Source organism: Sardina pilchardus, chromosome 6 (assembly GCF_963854185.1).
Source record: "Sardina pilchardus chromosome 6, fSarPil1.1, whole genome shotgun sequence".
Classification (NCBI taxonomy): Eukaryota; Metazoa; Chordata; class Actinopteri; order Clupeiformes; family Clupeidae; genus Sardina; species Sardina pilchardus.
Genome location: NC_084999.1, coordinates 16,371,455 through 16,384,518, shown reverse-complemented (window position 1 = coordinate 16,384,518; position 13,064 = coordinate 16,371,455). Strand labels below are relative to the sequence as shown.

General features: G+C 40.0%; 1 protein-coding gene across 1 annotated transcript; it reads left to right on the top strand.

Annotated features, from left to right (window-relative positions):
• Nucleotides 1-3,866: 3,866 nt before the first annotated feature.
• Nucleotides 3,867-10,299, top strand: LOC134082746 (proline-rich protein HaeIII subfamily 1-like). Its single transcript, XM_062538690.1, has 2 exons — nucleotides 3,867-4,549; nucleotides 9,873-10,299. The coding sequence occupies exons 1-2, from the start codon at nucleotides 4,055-4,057 to the stop codon at nucleotides 10,011-10,013; spliced, it is 636 nt and encodes a 211-aa protein (XP_062394674.1). The 5' UTR covers nucleotides 3,867-4,054; the 3' UTR covers nucleotides 10,014-10,299.
• The last annotated feature ends 2,765 nt before the right edge of the window (nucleotides 10,300-13,064 follow it).

Here is a 13,064-nt window from a genome sequence, read left to right as displayed (position 1 = left end):
ATGGTGCCAAGCCCAACACAGCATGGATGGATGGCCAATGATGGCAAGCTGGCCATTCACTGGATGCGTTCTCCACCTGCACCAGAGGTGGTTTTGGAGCTGCTCTCGTGCAAGTGTGTGCGTTCATGCAAACTGCCAGGTTGCACATGCCTATCCAATGGACTGTCCTGCACAGACATGTGTAGATTGCAGACCTGCAGCAACCAAAAAGCTGAGGAGTCACAGCCAATATTGAAGAGCTCTTTTCCAAAATGCTATAAATCCATTTCGGAAAACATTAATAATTCATATTATTTAGTTGTGTATTTCAGGTAATATCAATAAAAACTGCAGTTGTTTTGTTTTGATTGAGTAAAGATAAATCAACTAAACATCACCCAATACAGTTCCACTGAAATTACTTGGAAAACAAAATAAAAAAATAAAAAAATCATGAAAATAAAAAAAATAGAAAACGGTGGATATAGCGTTTTGGAAAAGAACTCTTCATTTGAACTTGGGGAGTCAGATTCAGAAAATGATGACCTGTTTTGGTACTGTTGATGTTCTGAAGGCTGTTTATATTATTAGTAGTATTATTATCATTATAATTAGTAGTAGTATAATCTTGTATTATCATCATATCATTTTGTTTGTATCATTACCATTGTAGGCCTACAATAATGTTTTCACAGTACCTGACAAATGTCAAATCTATTGTTGGTTGTTCATAGTTGTAAATTGAATATAAAAGGATTATGCTGTATTCCCATTGTTTCAACAAATTTATAAAATGAGTGTGAATCTTACTGACTTTGGTCTGCTTACTGTTTGGTCTGCTTTCTTCGAAAAACGCCATGCCTGATATAAGGCTGAATATCACCCCCTCAGAATGAGATAATATTGGTAAATAATACATTTTCTGAATCCTTAGAGTCATGCCAGTATTGAAATGTTTGCATTTTGTATCTTTGATGCTCCCTGATGCCACAGGATTAAAAGACAAAAATATGATTTAGGCGGAATGGCAGGAAAATATGTGTGATTAAAAGTTTGAAGAGCTCCAGGGTTGGCTGTAGTTGTCCAAAGTGTTCACAAAAGGACTTGAATGAAAGCTCAGATTGTCCCCTTCAAAATGATACCAAACATAATAAAATAGAATATGTAAATATGTCTTTAACAAAGGCCAATAGCAAGATATTCACCTGTGTCAAAATGTGTTTTTTTCAATGGGGGAGGGTAACTTTAACAGCTGATAACCCTAATTTAGCTGTGACTCCAGAAGGGCTATCATACAAAAATGTTAACTACAGACATGTATGTATTCATGGACTATCTACCACATTCACATGGTCTACAAAGTGGCATACTATTGCAGGAAAAAAGACAGGATTTGCATTTCATCTTGTCCTTGAAAAAAGGCAATAAAATTGGCATTTTTAGGGAGGGGGGGGGGGGGGGGATTGGCCAACTTTGAAGACCAAAAATTCAGGAAAAACTGAGGACCATGGTGTCGGACCTGTTCCAACTGATATGGAATTGCTTGTACGGCACACCTGAAACGCTAATCTCATGGGTTTAGATACAGTACATTCTTATGACCACTAGAGTGGGATGTTTACCATTAAGAGTTAACTAAACTAAACTTGGGTAAGGGGCCAAGGTTAACGGGTAGCAGGTCATTCTAATCACCAGTGTTGGGAAGGTTACTTTAGAAATGTAATGTGTTACAGTTACAAGTTACTCTGTTTAAAATGTAATAGTAGTGTAACTATTTGAATTTCTTTTTCTGAGTAACGTAACTAATTACTTTTGATTACTTTGTGATTACTTTTCCGATTTTTGAATGATATTTAAAGTCCCCAAATCCATGCAAAGATTTCGACCTTGGTCTACAGGCTGCCGAGCAGTTCTGTACAAGCGCACAAGGCAGCAAGGGCATTCAATACATGAATTAGCATCACATTTTTTGTGAGGATAATATAATGATAATCATAACACGTTTACAGGCAGGCATGTAGGCCTACGCTGATGGCGCTGTAGACGTGATAGAGCCTATCAGAAGGTCCCATATCAAACTATGGCTGTGGAGGGAAACAGTTCTTTTTACATACAATATTATTTGCAAAGTTTTGCTGACAATATTGAGATGTAATTCAAATTGTAATTTTGAAAAAATTCAAAAGTACCTGTAATTGAATTACATTTTTCTACAGTAACTGTAATATATTACTGTTACATTTATTTTGTAATTAAATTCCGTAACTTAATTACATGTAATGCATTACTCCCCAACACTGCTAATCACTTCCACCTGTCGAGTGTGTGTGTGTGTGTGTGCAGTGCCAGTTCAGACGTCCACGGGGCCCTAGGCAAAATCCTGCTAAGGGGCCCTCCTACCTGAACTAGGAGGGCCAAAATATAACCATATATATATATATATATAGTGCAATACAATCCCAAATAGGCTACAATGATCCCAAAGTTACCAAATATAATGTTTTTCTCCATAAAGGACCTTCACAGCTATAAATGTAAACATAATGTATATAAAACTATGGTTTTGGTACTCAGAAATGTGTAGTTTGACATGTGAAGTAATGCAGTGATTTTGTGTAAGGGTCTAGGGCTGTGGCCTTCTGGCTGAGGCTGACTGTTCTTCACTTGTGTTTCTGCAGTAGGCTACGAGCCAAAGATATAGCTGAACTGGCTCCCCTGATTCCCTTCAATATTTTTTTCAAACGTAGACTATTTTAAACAATAATTGTTATAATAACAATAAACAATAATAATAACTTTATAGGTCTAATTTACGATATGTATATATTGCCCATGCAGCACAGCGAATCAAAGTTAATAGGCCTACATTAGTCTACTTTCCATTTTGCATACGTTCAGTTGTAGGGTATCTAAACCAACTAAAGCTCGACTGAAATATTGTAAACTCACATTTGAAATGTATGGGAAGAGTGAAATCACGGATTCGTTTCGACCTGTTCTTGCATGTGTCTGCTGAAAAACTTTCATCCCGAGCTGCATGTTAGCATGAAAACATTTAAAAATTAGTTTTTTTTCCCTTCTTTTAATGTAGCCAGTCGAGCGCATTCAAAAACAGAACATGCGGTCTTATTTCACAACTTTGCCGTGACTGGGAAAGGCAATCAAGCCGCAGACAGATCAGGGGACTCACTTCCTTGTTTCCGATCTGCTGTTCCAACTTTTCGTTCTCATTAAGTTTCTTCTGTTTTCAGATTCACGTTCATCTTCTTAATGTAGCTTATGAAACACTATCGCTGTGTCTGCATATGCCTACCTGTCTGTCACTAACTTGGCTCAAGGGGAGACAGAGGAGGGGGCCTTCATTTACTTGCAGGGCTCTACGCAACTTGCGTAGCGTGCATATAGGGAGAACCGGCCCTGTGTGTGTGTGTGTGTGTGTCTCTCTGTGTGTTGGTGTATGTGCATTTTTTCACCTGAAAAGAACTCTTTTCGTTACAAATAGAATGAATTATCATTTAAGCTATATAATATTTGTCTTATTCAGACCTGAACCCACAACCAGGGCTTTGTATCGGTTTCATTAGGAGAGAGCGCTGCTTTGAGCAGACCAGGTCTCACATGCTCCTCAAAAGCTTTTACTTGGATGCTGACACTTGGTGCAGGTCACCTTTACACACAAAGAGGCTACTGTTTAATCAAATCTGTTCATTGCCTTTCTATTGTTCTGGTGACTTTCCTTCCTCTTCTGGTGACTTTCCCTCCTCTTCCCTCCAACCCTGCCTCCCCTCCTGCCCTCTCCGAGGCCCGCCCTGCTGGGCTGGGCCCTTTTAGGCAGGGCATGTGCATGGGGGAGGGGAGATATCTAGAAAATGCAAAAAACAGGAGGAGCATAAGGCTGGCCAGCCAGAGAGGAAAATAGCACTCAGGAGGCAAGTGCACTGTCGTTGTTTTGCAAGAAGAGTGGTGAGAATAATTGTGAGTGAGAGAGTGATGTAAGGGAAAAGAGAGAAGAGAAGAAAAGGACTTGATTAAGAAATACTTATACCCATCCATAAGAAGCAACCCTAAAGGGAAGATGGATCCCAGCAAGGCCTCTGCTCCCCCTTCTGGCTGGAATCACGATGACAAAGCAGGAATGGCTCATCCACCACCACCCTACCAAGACCAGCACCCCTATCCTGGGGCTTACCCGTCCCCGGGGGCCGTACACCCCCAAGGGGCCTACTACCCGCCTGGACCTGGGGGTCCTCCAGCAGGAGTCCACATGGGCCAGCCTTACCCTCAAGCCCAGTACCCTCAAGGCCAGTATCCGCAGGGCCAGTACCCACAAGGCCAGTATCCGCAGGGCCAGTATCCGCAGGGCCAGTACCCACAAGGCCAGTACCCGCAGGGCCAGTACCCGCAGGGTCAGTACACCCAGGGAAACACGGTTATGGTCCAGCCTACGACGGTGTTTGTGACCAACTCACCTCTCCCCCATCCGGTGCCGGACTACTTGGGCTATTCTATTTTCAATTTGTTGTGCTGCTGCCTCCCACTCGGCATTGCAGCCCTCATCTTCTCTATTTCTGTGAGTACCCTGTGTGATCCAAACCCCTTTCAATAAGCGCTATATTCAGAAGATAGTTCTTAAAAATGTTCTCAACAAGCAAAATACAAGGGATTGTTTACTAATCTATGTTTGCTTCTATCTAAGTGTATTTTTATGCCATGTAGTTTACATTCATATTCCTGTGTGTTCACTTCGAGTAGCCCTCAAGTTGTTGTATGATTCAGAGAGACCCAAAGATAGCGCTCCCTCTATAGGGATCACTGAGCCTCAGGAGAGTGAACTGGTCCACCAGTTGCGTTCTTTTTTTTTTCTTACTGTTATTTTTTCTTTCCGCCATTCTCAGTGAAAATTCCAGCAGTTAAAAACAGCAACAAACACTCAAGGAATAAGTGGAGATAAATGGTTGGAGAAAAGATAGCTTCTAGAGTATATGCTTAAAAGCGAGAGTTAAGGAAACGCTGACGGTCCAGAAGTTGGAGGGGAAAAATGTTATTATGGGCTTCTGTCCAGCATTCCAGGAAATAAGGAGTTGTGAGAACAGCAACAGTGATAAGGACAGAAAGAGAGTCCAGGCTCTCATTTGTCACGCCTCATACTGAATGTGCGTGGATGAATGGGCAAAGAGCACTCAAACTCAAACCTTATGTTGTTTTTGAAATATGTCTCTGTCCAGATATGGTCAACAGGGTTTGTGTTGTTTACTTTTTTATTATTTGTTACACAATATGTATTGGAAATAACACAACAATCATTTTAAGAGTGTGGTTACTACCAGAAAAAGGAGTGGTTCATTGAAGCTCTTACATAAAACATTTGTAGCAATTTCCCCCACATTGGCCCCAATCGATGAACAAACAGCTGTACAAACAACAATAATATAAGTCTCTACAAACCACTCCTTTTCCTGGCAGTAGCCACCTCCCCCACACTTCATCCACGCACTTTCAGTATGACAATTCCTAAGCCCACTTTATCAATTTGATGACCCACCTCCTCCATATGCGCTAACATAACGTTACTTGACGTCTGTCTTCAAATTGTTCTCTGTTTTCAGCCGTCTCAATCTCCTATACAAATTATTGTTTTATTTCGGATGTATTTCGGATTCATAACGAGGTCTTTTAGGTTTCATAATGTTAGACATTTTTTTTATCCGACACGTTTGTACTTGTGGTAACCAGCAGAGTAGGCAACCCGGATGCCGAAACACTACTGACTTCGTGATTAGTAGATAGGTGTAGGGTGGCACATCTGGCCAAAACACAACATGATAACATCAACATCAGTTGAAGGCTGCAACTTCACTTTTAAATGACAATATCCTGGCCAGACTACTGTTGTCAGTGATGTAAGTATTTGAAATGAGCATGATCTCTTAATGTCTAGTAACATATCAGGGCCATTTTATGATTAATTGAAATACATTTCTTACATATGGTTCCTTTAAGTGTTGTGGAGTTTCTGTATGTGTACTAGTCCACATGAGCCTAATATAAGACTACTTTGAAGGGCAGTTAGAAGAATGCTTCAAGTATAATAAATACCTGTCGTACATTAAAATGATGTGAAGTCCATGTAAAGAAAGTACTTGCAGTATAAAACGATTAAACTATTGAAGAATTACTAAACATTCCAAACTAAATACATATTACCAAAGATTTGGTGCTTTAACCCTCTCTGATATTACCCTTTCAACAAAAAAAACCAATGCATGAACATTCTATTTTGTTCCCAAACTACTTCCGCTGCAAGATAACATAACATTCCCGGAATATCAAAACGGAAACCTTGTGGTAACAACTATGATGATACTGATAATGGAACTCTCTTGGAACGGATAGATGTTATGCACATATGGAGACTACACACCTACACAGGATATCCTGTCAGAACAACAGGAGGTGATGGGAGAGTTTTCAGACCATTTTAGGAGGGTGCCCAGGAACTACAGCCAAATGGCAGCTAAGACAATAGCAGAAAATAATGCAAACAGGTAAATCGACTATAAGGACATTCTGCAATGGGAACTCCTCATCTGCCTCAGGAATACAAGATGGCTGGCCTTACAGCAAGCTTTAAAGCTATTAAACATGTTTTGGTTATGTTAAAAGAAAGAAATTGAAGGGGATTTTCATCACCCAGATTCCACATTTTCTGTTGAATGACCCAGCCAATTATTTTTTTGAGAGCAAACAGACAGAACATAAATGAATAAATGTCACAAACATTCATACAGTACATGTTCATCTGATTAAGAGGCTTTACCATTAGGTGCCCAACTTGGCCAACTGAAAATACAGCATTATGCAGCTGAGCTGTAGCCTGGGAATATCCTTACAAACCTTTGCCAATTTGCGATTTGCTCTGCAGGTCCATCTGACCACGAAGCCATTAAATCCCCTGTTCAGTGTCCCTTAAAAAATGGGCACGCAAATACAATCACTAAACGCTATTTCTGCTTTGATTGCTGATTTCTGATTGCTGCACTTCTGAAACAATTTAGTTTAATTCACCAATTTAAATTAATTTCTGGAAGTCATAAGTCAATTAACCATGTCCAGACCCACTCAACTCCAGTTGAGAGAGTCTGTGTGCTATCCGTGATAGTTGAGCTGTTGAATGACAATTGAAATGTAAAGTAAGGGAAAATACAGATTAGATGTCACAACCATTAAATATTAAATGTTTTGGCCTGCGGAGTGCACTCTGTTTTTAGAGTGTCTATTATCATGACTGCCACGCAAGCGAAGCGGCAGTCATAGAGGTTAAAACAGAGGATTTTTTAGGGATTTTTTTCCAGTTTTTTCCATCTTGTGTCAACAATTCCCGGAAAACTTGGTGGGCATGATCCGCCAACCCTTGCCTGCACTTCCCAGCGGTTTAAGAGCCTCGTGGCAGTGCCCACAACCCAGAAAATGGAGGCTACTCCCCCGCCCCCCCCCCCCCCCAACCTCCAAAACAGCCTAGAGAGGGATCCAAAAGTTGGGTCCTGCAGTCTGAACATGCACAAAGATGTAGTCCAACTGGTCCAACTGGTCCAATCCTCTTTAGTTGCAATATCATTGCGTGTTTCGTTTTCTCATGCACAAATAAGCTATAACATGTGACTTGTAGAGGGTTGCTGAACTATAGGCTAATGTCTTCATTTCCTCAGCAGTTTTATGTCAATGTGGCATCTGTTCAGCTCCTTGTGACAATGGAACAGAAACTCAACTCATAAAGAACAACTATGATATGTACAGTATATATATATATACTATATATATATACTGTATATATATGTACTGGCGAAGCGTAAACTTATTGGAAGCCAGCCAACAGACAGACGCGTTTTGGCTTTAAGCCACTTTCAGCATCTAATTAAACAAAAAGCAATTGGACGTTATGACTTACGCATACTGTACAGATGTGCTGCATCAAAACAGAGGAGGATGAATGCTATAGCCTATTTTTGTCACTGTAGAATTTGGCTTCAACTGAACATGCCAGATGCAATGCCTATCAGTCCGTAAAGAGACGATATCGGCTGCAAATCTCCACATACAGTACATACATCTTGTTCATTATTTCCAGTCAGAAGACCTTCATACTACAATTATTTCTGTCTCCATTGTCAAAATTGTGTGAACCTTGCCAAAACAACTGGGCCGTGCCTTTCATTTTCTGCCACCTGAATGTTGGGGTAGAATATTATTTGGTGTTGGCACGGTATGGGTATGCAGTCGTTAATTTGGTGACGGAAACTCGTCATGTGGCATTTAGGGGGAAGCCGAGTTTCACTAGCCTGTAGGTCAGCCCGAATTTGACCCAGCCCACAAAATGTTTTTTTTTTTTATCTTTACCTCACTATTGCCCTTCTATGCTTTTATTTGTTGTTAATGTTTGCGTCTGTTTAAAGCACATTGAATGACCTCTGTGTATGAAATGTGCTGTATAAATATACTTGACTTGACTGGACTGCATCCCGCCTACCAAGCACTGGTCCTTTTATCAGTAGAGAGAGACGCAAGACGAGTGAAGGATTACTATGCCAAATCCTGCCGAACTGACCTGCCCCAGTATGCAAACAAGCCAACAGAGCCTGCCAAAAAGTAATCTTATGGATTGACTGCTAACTATTCTGGTCTCCTCAGAGCACTTCAGAGTGTTTAGGGTAAATTAGAAGACATAAAAATCCCATTTTAGTTTCCCGACAGTGAGATTGCGTAAGTATGACAAGCCTAATATAAAACATCTGCCAGCTGGTCACAATTACTGAAGAATTTTCTCCTGAATAAACAGAAGAAAATAAGTCTGTAAGAAAAAAATATTTTTCTTGATTTCATCTTTGGAAATGAAAGATTTTGCTCTGCTTTATTACTGTGTTTTATTTGTGCTTTTCTCCTTTCTAAACAAATGTTAAGGGCCACACAGATACATTTTGTGGGTGAGCCTTACAGTGTTACTTTTTGAGGCCTAGGACAGGGGGTGTCTGTTGTGCAGCTGCTCAAAGATGTTAAGGTGTGGAGTTCAACGTTATGCTAGGGGATCAACACATGCTGTGAACTAATTGGGTGAGGACTTGTCTGTGGGAGAATGTGCTAAAATAGGATCACAGGTGTGGTTTGATGGTAATTTTGATACCACAGATGAATGAAGACCAAGTCAGACTAATGGTAGGAAAAATCAGGAACAGAGATTTATGTACAGAATGAATGGTGCGCATCAAGGGAGAGACCGCATGACTTCACCCTAAAGATCCATCAGATACATAAATAAATAGATACATAGATAGATACAGTAGATAGATAGATAGATAGATAGATAGATAAATAGATACTTTATTTCTCCAGAAAGAAATTAAGGTGTCCAGTATAGCTTATACACATCATACATACAGACAGATACATTCACGCACATACATACAACAAAAAAATACAAAGGAAGATATCAATAGTGTAGGTAGGCTACTATTACAATAAGGTTAGCTTATAACCTGAAAACGGAGCAGTGTGGTATAAGGACATTGGCAATGCAATTCTATATCGTATTCAAGTACAAGAGGCTATATATAATATGTATGTATATATATGTATATATATGTATGTATGTATATACAATACATACATACTGTGTATATATGTGTGCGTGTGTGTGTGTGTGTGTGTAGTTTAGGTATGTCAGTTAGTACTGTTAAAATGTTTGTCAGGCTCTACTATACAGAAGATGCATCCAATCCAAGTACAGACTAGAGTCTAAGTAGAGCAGGCTCTGATTCGATTAATCTTGTTTACATCTTGGCAATTTTTTGACATTCCAAAAAAATGATGGATGATGAATGTTTTCTTGTGTATTTGTACAGACTCGTGAAGCCAATAGCCATGGCGACCGACTAACGGCTGAGAAGAACTCCCAAACAGCACGGAAACTGAACCACGCCGCCCTCGCCCTTGGCCTCATCATCACCGCTACCGTCATCATCTTCTATGTCATTGGGCATTAATTACAAACACCCCCTGATATAATCTATTATACAGTATAATCTGGAATATCGGAATGGTTGAAAATCTACTGCCACTGTTTGAACATCCTTTTCACAAGCCTCTGTAAACAGATTGTTTAAAGTAAGTGGAAATAGGGGAAAATGCATGTGGTAGACATGTGATTACCAAAAAACATTCTGAACTCACTTGCATTGTCATTTTAAAGCCTTTAATATGTATATAATAAATGTTCAAGTAAAATTTTACTGTCATGTTCTCATAAAAAGGATTTATCAGTTGACATTTCTTATGCTCAAGAGTGTCTGTGTGTGTGTGTGTGTGTGTGTGTGTGAACGAAAACCTCAAAAGGTAGGCAGAAACAAACTAACCTACCTATGGCAGCATCGTAGAACAAAGGCAATTGACATTATCCTAAACGACAGCTTCTTCCCCCACCCTCCGCTGAACTCCGGTAATACTGAACAAGTCTATAATTACTATCAAAATAAATGTCAATCCGAGCCAAACACAGCCGCGCTTCCATTACCCCCGTGGAATGACATAGACTTATCAGTCCCAGAGTCTACACTATGTTCTACGTACTATTGGAATTTACAGCGGATGAAATTGGAAAAGTCATCAAAAATCTACCTAATAATAAAGCAAGTGGTTCAGATGGCGTAACCTGAGACTCTGAAAGCCACCAGTCAGACGTCTTGCCACATACTCAAAAGCATTTTCAATACCTGTCTGCTTAATGGTAAAGTCCCTACATCATGGAAGGGCGCACTCATACACAGAATACCAAAAAAAGACAATATACCAGAGGATCCCTCAACATGGAGAGATATCTCTTTGCTTCTGATGAAGTGCTTACTCTCCAGAATATTGCCATGGCTGGTTGACACTGGAATTATGTCATGTAATCAGAAAGCCTACATTGAGCGGCAGGGCATGAATGAACATGTGTTTTGCTAAAAGACTGCCACTGATTACTTCAAACACGAGTCTGCTAAACTGCACATTGTCATTTTAGACAGAGATGCCTTTGGCACATTACCTCATAGTGTAATGATACATGCATTGGAGAACATACAGCTCCCCAACATTTATTTGGATTTAATAAAGGATGTATACAGGGACTCATACTGTACATTCAAGTAATCTGTGGCAAAGACCTCACCAGAACAATCCCCCTGGAAGTAGGAATTAAAACTGGCTGCCCATGGAGTGCTGTCAATTTTATTCTTGCCATCAACCATTGTGTCATGCTTTTGATCTATTTATGGAGGACTCATACTGTGCAAAAATGCTTAAATACCAGCCTTTGATTTCTTTCATTGAGAACCTAGGTTACAAATGCCAGCTCATTGTGTTGGTGTTTGGTGGCCTAGGTCATGTACATAGGTTGGCGGTCCGTGGACTTTGCATTGGAGGACTATATAAGACTAAGGCTAAGCATTATGATTATGTGTGTGTGTGTGTGTGTGTGTGTGTGTGTGCGTGTGCGCGCATTCGCTCCTGAGTGTACATGTGCGTACATGTTCATGTGTTTTTGTGTGCAGTTTACAAATGTGTGTGTGTGGGTGGGCTACGTGGCAAAGTGGCAAGGGCTCAAAAGAGAAAATAAAAGCACACTGAGGTTGATGACATCAGGTATGAGGTGGAGTAGCATCCTGATGCCTTGTGGATAGAGACAGTCCCTGTATCTGCTGGTATAGGACTAAATTATCTTCTCTTATGATAGAAGGGTGAAAAGGCTGTGGCTGGGACGACTGAGGTTAGCGAGGATCCGCTGCCTTAATGATTAGCGCCCTGTTGCTCACACCTTTGTTGTCATGAAGTGCTTAGGGCAGCAATCTTGCCCTAACAGAGACTCTGACATACTGTACACTTTACACTGCACACTTTACATATTCTTTAGTATGACTGCCTTTTCCCTGTACTGTCTCATAGCCCTTTTAATGGATCTCCTCAGCTCAAGTTTGTACCATCGTCTATGTGTGTGTGTGTAGTCTAGACATAGTTGAAAACACGCTAGTGTGTTTGAAGATATCACTGTAATGAGTCAATGGCACCCCAGTATTTTGATGTCATGTTTCTAAGGATTCAGGATACAGATTGCATAGACTTGCTGATGTGTTTGCTCGGTTGCTACAGTTTTGCAAATGAAAATGCACAGCATTGATGTCTTTGTTTTAAGATGTTATTTTTTATCTCTATAAAGTTCATTAACATTAAAGTCAGTAGGCTACATCTTTTTCAACGTGGGAATGACATCCACCCCGGTACTGCTTGTTTTCTTGAGGCTACACAAACTGGTTATCAATAATAGATTGGTATTGAGTGAAGGCAAGATGAGTCTAAGTGTTTTTCTTAATGTACCTTTCAATCTACCCGCTGTTATTGCCACACATTCACAAATGTTAAACATACACAGCAGAGCAGACCGCCTCAATGAATGGAATTCTACACTACAGACCCGAGATGCTCCAGCAAGTGAGGAAGCAGTGTTACTGCGGCAACTTTCCACTTCACCTTCCTGGAGTGCAGGAGAGAAACAAAAGCACAAGAGGGCGACATGGAACCGGTGTAAAACAATCTGGTAAAATATTCTTGGGTCACCGCTTGTATGAGATTACGGCTCCCATTGACTATTCAACCCCCCAAAAAACGAAATGCGAAAAAGTGAATTTAGAAAAGAAAATATAAATCATATACTATAATCATATATCATCAACACAATCAGCAGATGATTAGAAGAATAATTGACAAGGAGTGTTAGTGTACCAAAGATCATATATTCACTAGAAGGCAGTGGACACAAATGTGTAGAGCAAAACATCTGCATTTGGTAAAATCGAGTATGATTTATATTTTGCCGTCCCATGAAGAGAAAATTGATTTAACCAATTACACAATATATTTTCTAAAGTGTATACCCTCAAGATGTGATGAAAGATAAGTAGAGACATCTCCCATATTTCTCTATGTCCACCAGACTTCAACACCAGGTCAAAATAATTCCAGTCATGCATAAAAATATTATGAAAAACAACACTATTTCATAA

Coding starts and splice junctions, on each gene's coding strand:
- LOC134082746 (XM_062538690.1), top strand. CDS start 4,055: ATGGATCCCAGCAAGGCCTCTGCTCCCCCTTCTGGCTGGAATCACGAT. Junction 4,550..9,872: donor CCCTCATCTTCTCTATTTCT/GTGAGTACCCTG, acceptor GTATTTGTACAG/ACTCGTGAAGCCAATAGCCA.